General features: G+C 39.3%; 1 protein-coding gene across 1 annotated transcript in view; it reads right to left on the bottom strand.

The window, feature by feature from the left end:
- NEK4 (NIMA related kinase 4) overlaps nucleotides 1-12,438 on the bottom strand; it is a 30,689-nt gene that overhangs the window by 15,956 nt on the left and 2,295 nt on the right. The window contains exons 3-7 of the mRNA XM_084902951.1: nucleotides 10,743-10,940; nucleotides 10,453-10,560; nucleotides 7,815-7,969; nucleotides 5,292-5,433; nucleotides 2,817-3,203 (exon numbers count right to left, since the gene is read on the bottom strand). Of these exons, the coding sequence (XP_084759077.1) occupies nucleotides 2,817-3,203; nucleotides 5,292-5,433; nucleotides 7,815-7,969; nucleotides 10,453-10,560; nucleotides 10,743-10,940 (990 nt within the window). The remainder of the gene's footprint in view (nucleotides 1-2,816; nucleotides 3,204-5,291; nucleotides 5,434-7,814; nucleotides 7,970-10,452; nucleotides 10,561-10,742; nucleotides 10,941-12,438) is intronic.

Here is a 12,438-nt window from a genome sequence, read left to right as displayed (position 1 = left end):
TGATTAGATTTTACAATATTATTACATAATATATAAGCTGAACAAGATGACCAAGATAATAAACAACGATTGATATAATTCTGAAGCATGAGGTAAATGTTTCTCTGCTGGTAGTAAGCATTAGGCTGTTCAAAATGAAGCTTATACCAGTATAAGAGTGACAGAATAAATGACTTAGGTGATTTCTCCATGAAATCCAATTGGTCTTGGAAAAAAAAGTTCTACTTTTAAAAATAGTAACACAAAAAAAGGAAATGCTAGACATAAAATTCTCTCAAACAAAAAATCTGCTCTAAAACTCTGATGTAAGCCCGGCTGGTGTGGGTCAGTGGTTGAGGGATTCGATTCCCAGGTAGGGCACATGCCTAGATTGTGGGCTCAATCCCCAACAGGAGGCAGCCAATCAATTATGTTTCTCTCTCATCAGTGTTTCTCTCTATATATCCCTCTCCCTTCCTCTCACTCTAAAAATCAATAAAAACATATTTAAGATATGCTTTTTAAAAAAGCCTTATATAGCAAATTAATTTGATCAGGAATAAAACAAGGATGTTCCTGCTCAACACTTCTATTTACACACTGTAGTAGAGGTTCCAGCCAGAGCAATTAGGCAAGAAAAAGAAATAAAAACAATCCAGATTGGAAAGGAAGAAGTAAAACTACTCTGCTCACAGACAACATGATCTTATATTCAGAAAATCGTAAGGCATCCATTATAAAATAATTATTAGAACCAATAAGGGGTTCAGTAAGGCTGCGTGGTATAACATTAATATACAAAAATCTGTATTTCTATACACAAGCAATGAACACTATGAAAATGAAATTAAGAAAACAATTCCATTTACAATGGTATCAAATGGATGGTTCATAGGTCCACTCTTTTTTTTTTAACATATGTATTTTATTTTACTTATTTATTTTTAAAATATATTTTATTGATTTTTTACAGAAAGGAAGAGAGAGGGATAGAGAGTTAGAAACATCGATCAGCTGCCTCTTGCACACACCCCACTGGGGATGTGCCCGCAACCAAGGTACATGCCCTTGACCGGAATCAAACCTGGGACCCTTCAGTCCACAGACCGATGCTCTGTCCACTGAGCCAAACCGGTTTCGGCAATAGGTCCACTCTTTAAGATTTTTTTTTTTTTTTAATATATTTTTATTGATTTTTTACAGAGAGAAAGGGAGAGAGATAGAGAGCTAGAAAAGTCGAAGAGAGAGAAACATCTACCAGCTGCCTCTTGCACACCCCCTACCGGGGATGTGTCCGCAACCAATGTACATGCCCTTGACCGGAATCGAACCTGGGACCTTTCAGTCCACAGACCGACGCTCTACCACTGAGCCAAACTGGCTTTGGCTCTTTAAGATTTTTTATAAAAGCCTGGCTGGCGTGGCTCAGTGGTTGAGAGTGGACCTATGAACCAGGAGGTCATGGTTCGATTCCCAGTCAGGGCACATGCCCAGGTTGCAGGCTCAATTCCCAGTGGGGGCATGTAGGAGGTACCGATCGATTATTCTTTCACATCTTCACATCATTTATGTTTCTATCTCTCTCTCCTTCTCCCTTCCTCTCTGAAATCAATAAAAAAGTATTTTTTAATAAAGGGAACTTGAATTTAATTTGACAGTCAAGCAGAACAAGTAAGACACACACAACTTTATCTATAAGGATTCCAGTGTCCAGAGAAAGCTTAAGACTATATTTTGGTTTAATCCAATGCCTTTAAATGATAAAAGTATTATACTTGTTCTTTTCCATAAAAACAAAACTTTATTAAAATCATCTGAATATAAATGTATAAAAGTTTTGTTACATAAATGTTAAGTAAAATATATAATGTATCAAATTCAAATATATATAGCATAGATTATAAAAATATAGTCAATATACCTATTAAATCTATTTATGAAATATTTTATACAAAAAGAGTAAAGTTAATTAAATGTTCTAGTTTTCTTTCTAATCCTCAGCTATAACCATGCTTCATCTAATTTAGGTTTCTTTCCAATTTCAAGTAGAAGATGACCACTAAATGTACTTAGAATAGTCTCTCTCTTTTCTAAGGTCCACTCTTTTTTTTTTTTTTTTTAACATATGTATTTTTACTTTACTTATTTATGTATATAAATTTTATGTATAAAATTTAGTAAATGATTAGATTTTACAATATCATTACATAATATATAAGCTGAACAAGATGACCAAGATAATAAACAACGATTGATAAAATTCTGAAGCATGAGGTAAATGTTTCTGTTCCTTGAACTTGGAAAGAAACCTAAATTAGATGAAGCATGGTTATCAAATCCTTCTGTTCCTTTTCTTTTTTGTTACTTTTATTTTTTTTCTTATCTTCTCTTCTTCCTTCTCCTTTGGTTTCAACATATAAAATATGTTTTTATTCCTTAAGAAATCAGAAACTTCCTTCCTCCCTCCCTCCCTCCCTCCCTCCCTTTCTTCCTTCCTTCCATTTCACTAACTTTTCAAAAGCAAGAATAAATGTAATATTAACTAAGTGTTGGAACTACCTATCATCCACTTGGAGGACTAAGGAAGAATGATGATACTGAAATAGGAAAAAAACACATATAAATAGCATGCTTCCACCAAGTACCTTATGCCAGGGCACCTAAGGCACCTAAGAATCCCTTGGCTCTCATCCTTTGGTTTCCATTATGTTTAAACTGGAACACTAAGAGCTGATCTTCCTAAAACCACAACTAGGATACAAACAAACACAACCCACACCTCTGTAACCGCACTTCCCAGTCTCCTCTCTGAGATGAACACCATGCACACCGCTCACCTGGGCCTTCGGCTTTTGGTCTTTGTTTGGGGGCTGCAGAGGCTTCTCTCTCCTTTCCCCAGTGACACTGTTAGCGGAGCACGGAGAAATTAGGTTTCCAGGTCGAGTGCTGGACTTAGTGTTATCCTGCAGCCTCTCCTTCACTTGAGAAATATTACCTTCTAGCTCATTAGAGGCATTTCTGCATCTTGGCTGATTCTCTTGAACTAACCCGTCGCTCAAGTTCCTTTCTGCAGGTAAGATGTCAATGTTCACTCTGCTGATGGTAGCTAGTGATTCTGTGGTATTGCTCATGTCTGCTTTGCAGGTGTGGTCTTTCAGACTTGCAGGTGTCTTCAGGGGGTCAATGACTATGTGTTTCCCCTGGGATAAACCTTTGTCTTCATCCTAAGTGAAATGCTTCCAAGTTATTACAGCACTCTTCGCACCATATAAACAAATTAACTCAAAATGGAACAACAGGTTCCTTACAAGTTAAACGTAGGATTACCTGATGACCCAGCAATCCCACTCCTAGGTATATATCCCAAAGTTCTGAAAGTAGGAACTCAAACAGGTATTTGTGCACCAATGTTTATAGCACCATTAGTCAGGATGACCAAAAGGTGGGAAAGACCCAAATGTCTACTAGCAGATGAATGGATAAACAAAATGTGGTATACATACAGTGGAACATTATAAAGCCATAGAAAGGAATGAAGTTCTGATACATGTTACAACGTGTATAGTCCTTGAAAACATGCTAAGTGAAATAAGTCAGACACAAAAGAATAAATATGGCATGGTTCTACTTATATAAGATATTTAGAACAGGCAAATTCATAGAGGTTAACAAGGCCTGGGAGTGGGGGGAAATGTAGAGTTAGTGCTTAATGGTTACAGTTTCTGTTTGGAATGATGAAAGTGTTTTGGGAGATAGTGGTGATGGTTGCACAACACTGAGAATATAATTAAGGCTACTAAATGGTACACTTAAAAATGGCTCTCCCAGCCGAAACGGGTTGGGCTCAATGGTAGAGCGTCGGTCTGCGGACTGAAAGGTGCCAGGTTCGATTCCGGTCAGGGGCATGTACATTGGCTGCGGGCACATCCCTGGAAGTGTGCAAGAGGCAGCTGGTCGATGTTTCTCTCTCATCGACGTTTCTAGCTCTCTATCTCCCTCCCTTCCTCTCTGTAAAAAAATCAATAAAATATATTTAAAAAATATAAAATAAAAAAAAATGGCTCTCCCAGTCAGTGTGGTTCAGTGGCTGAAGATCAACCCATGAACCAGGAGGTCTCGGTTTGATTCCCAGTCAGGGCACATGCCTGGGTTGCGGGCTTGACCCCTAGTGGGGGACATGGAAGAGTCAGCCGATCAATGATTCTCTCTTATCATTGATGTTTCTATCTCTTTTTCCTTCTCCCTCCCACTCTGAAATCAATAAAAACATATATATGTATATTTAAAAAGTTAAAGATAGAATTACCAAATTTCCAGTCCTAGGCATATACCTAAAAGAACTGAAAACAGGCCCTGGCCAGGTAGCTCAATTAGTTAGAGCATCGTCCCACTACACCAAAGTTTCAGGTTTGATCCCCAGGTAGGGCACATACAAGAACCAACCAAGAATGCATAAATAAATAGAACAACAAATTGATGTTCTCTCTCTCCTAAATCAATAAAATTTAAGAATTAATCACTAAGAAAAAAAAAAGAATTGTACACAAATGTTCATAACAATAGCCAAAAGGTGAAAACCACCCAATGTCTTATCAATGAATAATTGGATAAACAAATTGTGGTATATACATACAATGGGGTATTATTCACATGCATATATAAATGAAATATTGATACATGCTATATGGATGTACCTCAAAAACATTGTTAAGTGAAAGAAGCTAAGACACAAAAGGTCACATATTGTATTTATATGAAATATCTAGAATAGGCAAACCCATAAAACTCAGAAAACACATTGGTGGTGGTTTTCAGGGGCTGGATAGGAATGGAGATAACTATTTAATAAGTATGGGCTTTCCTTTGGAGTGACGTGAAGACGTTTTGGAACTAGATAAGAGGTGATGGTTCCACAATACTGTGAATGTACTGAATGCAATTAATTGTTCACTTTAAAATGGTTAACTTTGCTATAAGGGGTTAATGGAGGGAAAAGAGGGACACATGTAATAGTATGAATAAATATATTTTTTTTTAAATGGTTAACTTTGTTATATAAATTTCACCTCAATAAAATACATTCTTAGAATAAAGTTATTATAGCACTGACTTCATGAAGTTTGACAGCCCACTTTGAATAAAGTGAGCTAAACGAAATCACCTTCACCAGCATTCTTTCTCTATAATACACAATTAATTACACAACAGAATCTCCAGTAAAGCCTAATCACTTAACACAAAGTAACTTATTTATATAATCTATCATTTTAATACAGTTTCTAAAGCATGTATCCTTTTAAAAAGAAACATACCATTACATATGTCTTGGAGCCCTCAGCAGGCTGTGGTTGGGGAGGGACTACTTCATGATTGGATTCAGCCTTTCCAGAAACCACTGAAGAAACAGGCTTGGATTTAGAGTCACCATTTTTAATATTATTTTTGGAGGTTTTTCTTTATGAGGAAGAAAAGAAAAAGTTATCGATATAATGAAGATGAAAAGTTTTTTTCATTAAATTATCAATATATTGAAGATGACAAATATATAAGAAAATGTGTGTATGTTTAATATTCCCTTGCAGAATTGTTTAATTTATAGAGAACAGTCTTTTAAAAACCAGAGGTAATTCTACAAAACACTTGACCAGTACTCCTCTAAAACAATCAAGGTCATGAAAAACAAGGAAAATGAAAATTATCCCAAACCCAACCTAACTAAGGAGACATGAGGACTACATGTACAATAATATGACATCCTGGATTGGATCCTGAAACAGAAAAAGGGCATTAGTGGAAAAACGGGGGAAAGCTGACGCAAGTCTGGAGTTTGTTTAGGTGACAGTAAGGTACTGATGGGGGTTCTTAGTACTAACAAATGTACCATGGTAATGTTAAGGAGAGAAACTGGATGGCAGGCATACAGAAAGTCTCTGTACTATCTCCAACTTTTCTGTAAATACAAACATTTTCTAAAATAAAAATCTTTGAGAAATTGCCTGGCTGCCTGGCTCAGCTGGTTGGAGCATTGTCCGTGTTCTAAAAGGTTGTGGGTTCAATTCCCAATCAGGGCACATACCTAGGTTGCAGGTTCAACCCCCGGTCAAGGTGCATATGGGAGGCAACTGGTCCATGTCTGTCTGTCTCTGTCTCTCTGTCTCTCTGTCTCTCTCTGTTTCTTCCTTCCCCCACTTCCTCTAAAATCGATAAACATACTCTTGGATGGGATTAAAAACAAAATCTGAGAAATTGCCTCACATATATAAGTATCGGGATAATTTTCATCTTCAAGTTTCATATGTTTGAAATACTACCACAACTCCTTTGCCAAGTTTGAGAGTAAAAATGATTGATAATACTCAGCCTTGACTTGCAGAATAAATATAGAAATAATATCCCACTGTTCTAGTGTGACGTTTCTACAATGGGGATAAGCCGCTGGAAAATTAAAGGGAAGCATGAAGACCAGCACTGGAGATTGGAGGTCAAAGTTCTGTTTGGTGGAAAATTAGAGACAAAGTAAACAAAAAGGTAGTCCTTTATCCCGGGGGACTGGTCTCCCAAATTTAACCCGTCATAAAGCAGAGGTCAGGAAGGCCTTGCTGAGCCTCAAGGTTTAGATTCTGGGATACCTGCTCAGTGAAGGTAGGACCTGCAAGTCATAAAAAATATTTCTTTTTATCTTGAGAAGTCATGAGTGGAGAGGGAAGCTTATGAAGGTCTCAGAAATCTGAGCACTATAGTTTAGATGTGACTATTATATTATACTAGGGACCAGATGCACAAAGATTCATGGACAGGGGTGGGTCCCTCAGCCTGACCTGCACCCTCTCCAATCTGGGAGCTCTCAGGGAAGCCCTCTCCAATCTGGGAGTTTCTTCCGTCTTTGCAATCATATGAACAAATTATCTGAGACCCCAACCCAGTTTGGCTTGTTGCTCACAGAATAATAGAGGCCTTTTTTTCCTTTGCTTCATTGGTGGAGATTTCCTGGAAGTTTTAGGATACCTTCCATTTTTCATAGACACTCTGATTTTACTTATGTCTCTCACCTTTGCTTTCCCTCCATCCCCCACCCACAATAGTAACTTGCTCCAGGCTCACTTTGTTCTAGTGTCTAGGAGATCCATCTGCCAGCAGAACGATTCCCAGCATTCCTAGTGCTCCCTGCGCTCTGGGCTTCCACTTCCAGTGCTGGGGCTGCCACCAGAATGACTATTCCCAGAATTCCTGGTGCTCCCCACGCTGTTTTTCCTTCCTGTTCTGTCTCCGTCCCATGGCCTCTAGTTCTGCCAAGTCCTCCAAGCTGCCAGCTCTCCCTCTCTGCTCTTCATCTGGCGGCTTGGAGAGTCAAGTTCCCCAAGCCACTCCACTCTCCACCAGCTCTCCTGCTCTGCTCTCTACCCAGTGCCTATGTATGTAAATTAACCTGCCATCTTTGTTGGGTTAATTTGCATACACACTCCTGATTGGCTGGAGAGCCTAATAGAGGTACAGTCAATTTACATTTTTCTCTTTTATTATATAGGATAGTAAATAATGTAATTGGTTTCTTAGATAATCTCTCATTTTAATATGGTTTCTAAAATACATGTCTTTTTAAAAGAATCATACTCAATATGTCTTAGAATCCTCTGAGGAATGTTAAAGTGATTCTCTAAATGGTTCTCTCAATTTCTGATTTTAGCAATTACGCAAACTCAACATATGTTCTAATTATGCAATTTCACTTCAGTTTAAAAGGAACTCACCATAAATTCTTGCACATTAAAATTATAGAAGCCACCCTCTTTTATTCAATCTATATAACCCAGTTACTTGCAAGGGAATTATCTTACGCCTTTGTGGCCTCCAAAAAGAAGTAGATTTGGCGCTTTATGTAAGGCTGCCTCAGGATGCTCCTTACAGAGGGTCTTTCTTCAGGCCTTTTGCTCAGCATTGTCCTTATCAGTTCTGCCAGCTCTGGGCTATAATCTTTCGGCATTGGTGGCAGCTACAAAAAGAAATAATACTACAATTATGACTAATCATCTTGTGAAGCAAAGTAAATGGAGAGTTTTCCAATATTTATTTTAAGCCATTATCCACATAAGCATAAAATAACCAGTATTAGTCTATAGGAAGCATACTGATGTCCTGCTTATAACAGCAAGTTGTAAGGTTGTAAAAGTACATCCTTCCAAACTAGCATTCCTATTTAATTTCTCCCTCCTTCAGAAATAAGGGCATGAGACATCCTGTCAAGATGGCAGTAGAGGTAAACATGGTACTCACATCCTGGCACAGCCACAGTAAAATTACAACTAACCTACAAAACAACCAGTATTCAGAACCACCTAAAATCTGGCTGAATAAAAGTCCTACAACTAGGAAATTAAGAAGAAGCCACATAGAGACTGGTAGGAGGGGAGGAGATGTGGAACTGGCTGGTCCCATACCAATGTGTGGTGGTTAAAAATCTGGAGGGATAGTTCGGCTGCAGAGTTCTTCCTGAGGAGCAATAGATTCCAGACACAGACCAGGCCCCCAGCCCAGGGTTCCAGTGCCAGGAAGAGAGTCGCCATAGCCTCTGGCTATAAAAATCAGTAGGGATTGAGGCCTGGCTGGAGTCCCACTTAAAGGGCACACACAGAGACTTTACTCAGACTCTCTGTCTGAGCTCCAGCACTGGGGCAGCAGCTTGAAAGGCACCAGGGACATACAGGGAGAAACTGAATGGTTGGCATCAGGGTGACAGCTTGGGAGGGGCAGTTTCTAGACAAAAGTCCTGGCAAAGGCCACTGTTCCTTTGATGAGCCATCCTCCCACAAAGTTGGCAGGTGGGCCTCATATCTGAGTTTCCATCGACCTCACTCACACTGTTTGCTTTACCCTGGTGACTCCCTGAGGCCCTGACCCACCCAACTTTTGAGCCCACTCAAGCTGTTTCCATTGGTTTTTACATAAGAGCAGCTATCTTGGCTCTTGCTTCATTTTCCTAAACCTCTCAAAAAAAGCAGCATCTGGCCTCAGTAACCACTTAACTGCCTGCCTGATTGCCCCTAACCACTTGCCTGCCTGTCTGATCAACCCTAACTGTTTGCCTGCCTGGCTGATTGCCCCTAACTGCCTCTTCCTTGTCTCTCCCCCTCCCACCCCACAGCTTCATCTAGAAGGTTGTTTGGTCTAATTAGCATATTATGCTTTTATTATTATAGATGTGTGTATATGTGCATATATATATATCTAGAGTTATAGCTATATAAGACAAGACAAAGCCAGGAAGGCCATGCACCAAATTGTTGGCAATGGTTATCTATAGGGGATTAAAATGGATAGGAGAGGGGAATTTCATTCCTTTCTTGTTTGATTCTTTAAATAGTATAATTATGGAAAATTTTTACTTCTTTTGTATTTTTAAATATCTAATTTTTAAATACTAAACAATTTAATATTTCTCAAATTTAAAAATTAATTTTAATTTGATTAAATTAAATCAGTAGGTCACTTATCGCCTTAAACTTGTTGGTATATGGATGCCTAACACTACAGAGGGCAACTAACATATAAAGTTGGTCACTCTAGTAGTATCAAAGGAACAAGCTCAAACAGAATGGGCTCATTTTAATTAATTATTTATAAGAGGTTTTTATTGATTTTAGAGAGAGAGAGAGAGAGAGAGAGATAGAAACATTGGAAAGAGAGAAACATCGATCAGCTGTCTCCTGCATAACCCCTACTGGGGATAGAGCCTGCAACCTGGACATGTGCCCTGATTAGGCATCGAACCAGGAAACTCTTGGTTCAAGGATCAATGCTAACCACTGAGCACACCAGCCAGGCAAGAATGGACTCATTTTAAATGGGACTCATCCATATATATATATATATATATATATATATATATATATATATATACCTAAGTGACCGTCCAACCGGTAGCTAAGAAGTACACTGACCACCAGGGGGTAGACGCTCAACACAGGAGCTGCTCAGCTGCTGTGACTTGGCAGTTGCAGTTCCCAGGTGATTCACCCGGAACCAGAGAGAAGGGAGCTCTATTCCAGGGTGTGTCCCCCAAGAAGCCTTCTTACAATCCGGGACCCCTCAGGGGATGTTGGAGAGTCGGTTACAGCCCAATCCCCGCAGGCCAGGCCAAGGGACCCCACTGGTGCATGAATCCATGACCGGGCCTCTAGTTTAACCATAAGCTGCTTAGGAGAAGCTACCAATAGTCCCTTAGGGCACCTGCACATCCTGTGGCTATATGTAGTGGTTTTCAAAAAGCCAATTCCTTGGATCCATTAAGCCACTTTTACAAATTATTAAGAAATGATCAATTCCTTCTCCTTCAGTTCAACCTTCCCCACAGAAGAGACCCTGGTTCTTAATTATCCACCAACAATACCGATTACTCACATTTGTCAGTAGCAACTTACAATGCTGCATTAAATTAACATTGCTTTTTAAAACAATTAGTTCCAGAATGTTCTTTACCTTTCCTTCAATAATCCGATAAACTAAAGAATTCATGTCTTTTGCATTGAAAGCATGTTTGAGGGTAGCCATTTCATAAGCACAGCATCCCAGAGCCCAAACATCAGACTAGAAAAGAAAAATAGTAAATGGTTAAATATCAAAATGCCTCATTTACATTTTTCCTCCTAAAAAAGAAATGACATTTTCCTTACACCAATTCACAGAGAATTCTTTGACATAACTATTTTGATGAGCTTTAAATTATGAATACTGTCCTAGAGACAAGGTGAGCTGGCATACTGTCCTACCTTATAGTTGTAGGGCTTGTTTGAGAACAATTCGGGGCTCATATAGTAGGGTGTGCCAATGAGAGTGCTAGCCATGTCACAGTGGTTCTCTAACACCCGGGCAATTCCGAGGTCACCCACTTTGATGATGTTTGTTCTCGTTAGGAAGACATTTTGAGTTTTCAGATCTCGGTGAAGGATGTGTTTTTCATGTAAATACTGAAAAGAGAAATAAAATTTCACTAAGTATAAAAATACCTACCTACTTATTTACTCCTGACTTCTTATATACCATTAATAATTACATGAGTTAAAGTGCCATAGTTATCTACATATCAAAACACTATTGTTTTATAGTCTCTAAATAAAAAGTCTGACTTACAACTTTTCAAAGTAAAAAAATTGCCCCAGCCAGGTAGCTCATTTGGTTAGAACATTGTCCCTAATGCCAAGGTTGCATGTTCGATCCCTGGTCAGAGCACATACAAGAATCGACCAATGAATGCATAAATAAGTGGTACAAAAAGGCAGTGTTTCTCTCTCTCTTTCTCTCTCCCTTCTTCTCTCTCTAAAATAAATCAGGAAATTAAAATATATTATACATTAAAATAAAATAAAACGGGTGAGCTCAGCAATAGCAAATGTGCTGGCAGCAATGGCAGTGGAGTGGGCAGTGCTGGGCAGAGCGGGTTGGGGCAAGTACATGATGGTGAATACACTGGTCAAGTCCAAGGTGTGGAAATCCACTCCACCGGGCCTGGGCAGGGGCCCACGCCCCAGACTGCAGCTGCACTAGGTAACCCATGCTCCCACCTGCAAGATCTGAACGACATCACCCACAATGTCCACTGCAAGAACCACCGTGTCTGCAGACTCAACAAAAGCCACATGCTCCCCCATGGTCCCTGGCTGAGTGAACCTGGCCCTGACCCCTGGGCCACCTCGGGGGCCTCAAAAGTTCACCGATGGGCTCAAGAGAATTTCACAGGAGTACCTAGCACAGGCAAATCCTGGGCACCTGGGGTTCCCCAAATGCTCAGCAGCCCCCCACCACACACCTGTGTACTACAGCACATATTAAAGGTAGACAACTGTTTTTTAAAAAGGTAAAAACATTAAATTCCAGTACCCTTCATAATTGTTCATTAACCATTATACCATTTAGTGCTTACAAACTCCCACTGAGGAGAAAAAAACAACTTTACAAGGTCAGAGGCACTTTCCTCTCAAATTCATAGAATCTTCAGCTTAATAATAATATTTTCAAATACAACAAGTTCATGTTTATTTAGAGAGAGTATCCTAGAATTTAGATCACAAGGTCAATTAATGCTGGACAAGTCTGCCCATATCCAGAGTATTTCAGAAACAGTCTAGCTACGGAATGTGTGTATATTCAACCACAAACATGTTTACATTTCCACTCACTCTGTCACAGGGTGAAAGCCCAAACCCAACAGCTTCGGCATGTCCATTAGCCCAACCTCTCAGGATGACACAGCTGACCAGCTGGTAACAAGCAACATCATTCTTTGCTCTCTGTCAACTCAGGGTCCTTAAAATGGACTTTGGTATAAATATTAAATGAATGGAGAATTGGCTTTTCCCCCAATTAGACATGAAATCCATGTCCACTTCAATATGAATATCACTCATTCAGAAACATTCCAATGCTACAACACGAGAAACTGGGTCCACTTCACAAATGGATTTTCAA

Source organism: Pipistrellus hanaki (assembly GCF_964339955.1).
Source record: "Pipistrellus hanaki genome assembly, chromosome: 13".
NCBI classification, from domain to species: Eukaryota; Metazoa; Chordata; class Mammalia; order Chiroptera; family Vespertilionidae; genus Pipistrellus; species Pipistrellus hanaki.
Note: the sequence above shows the minus strand (reverse complement) of the source record. Positions and strands in the feature narration are given on the sequence as shown.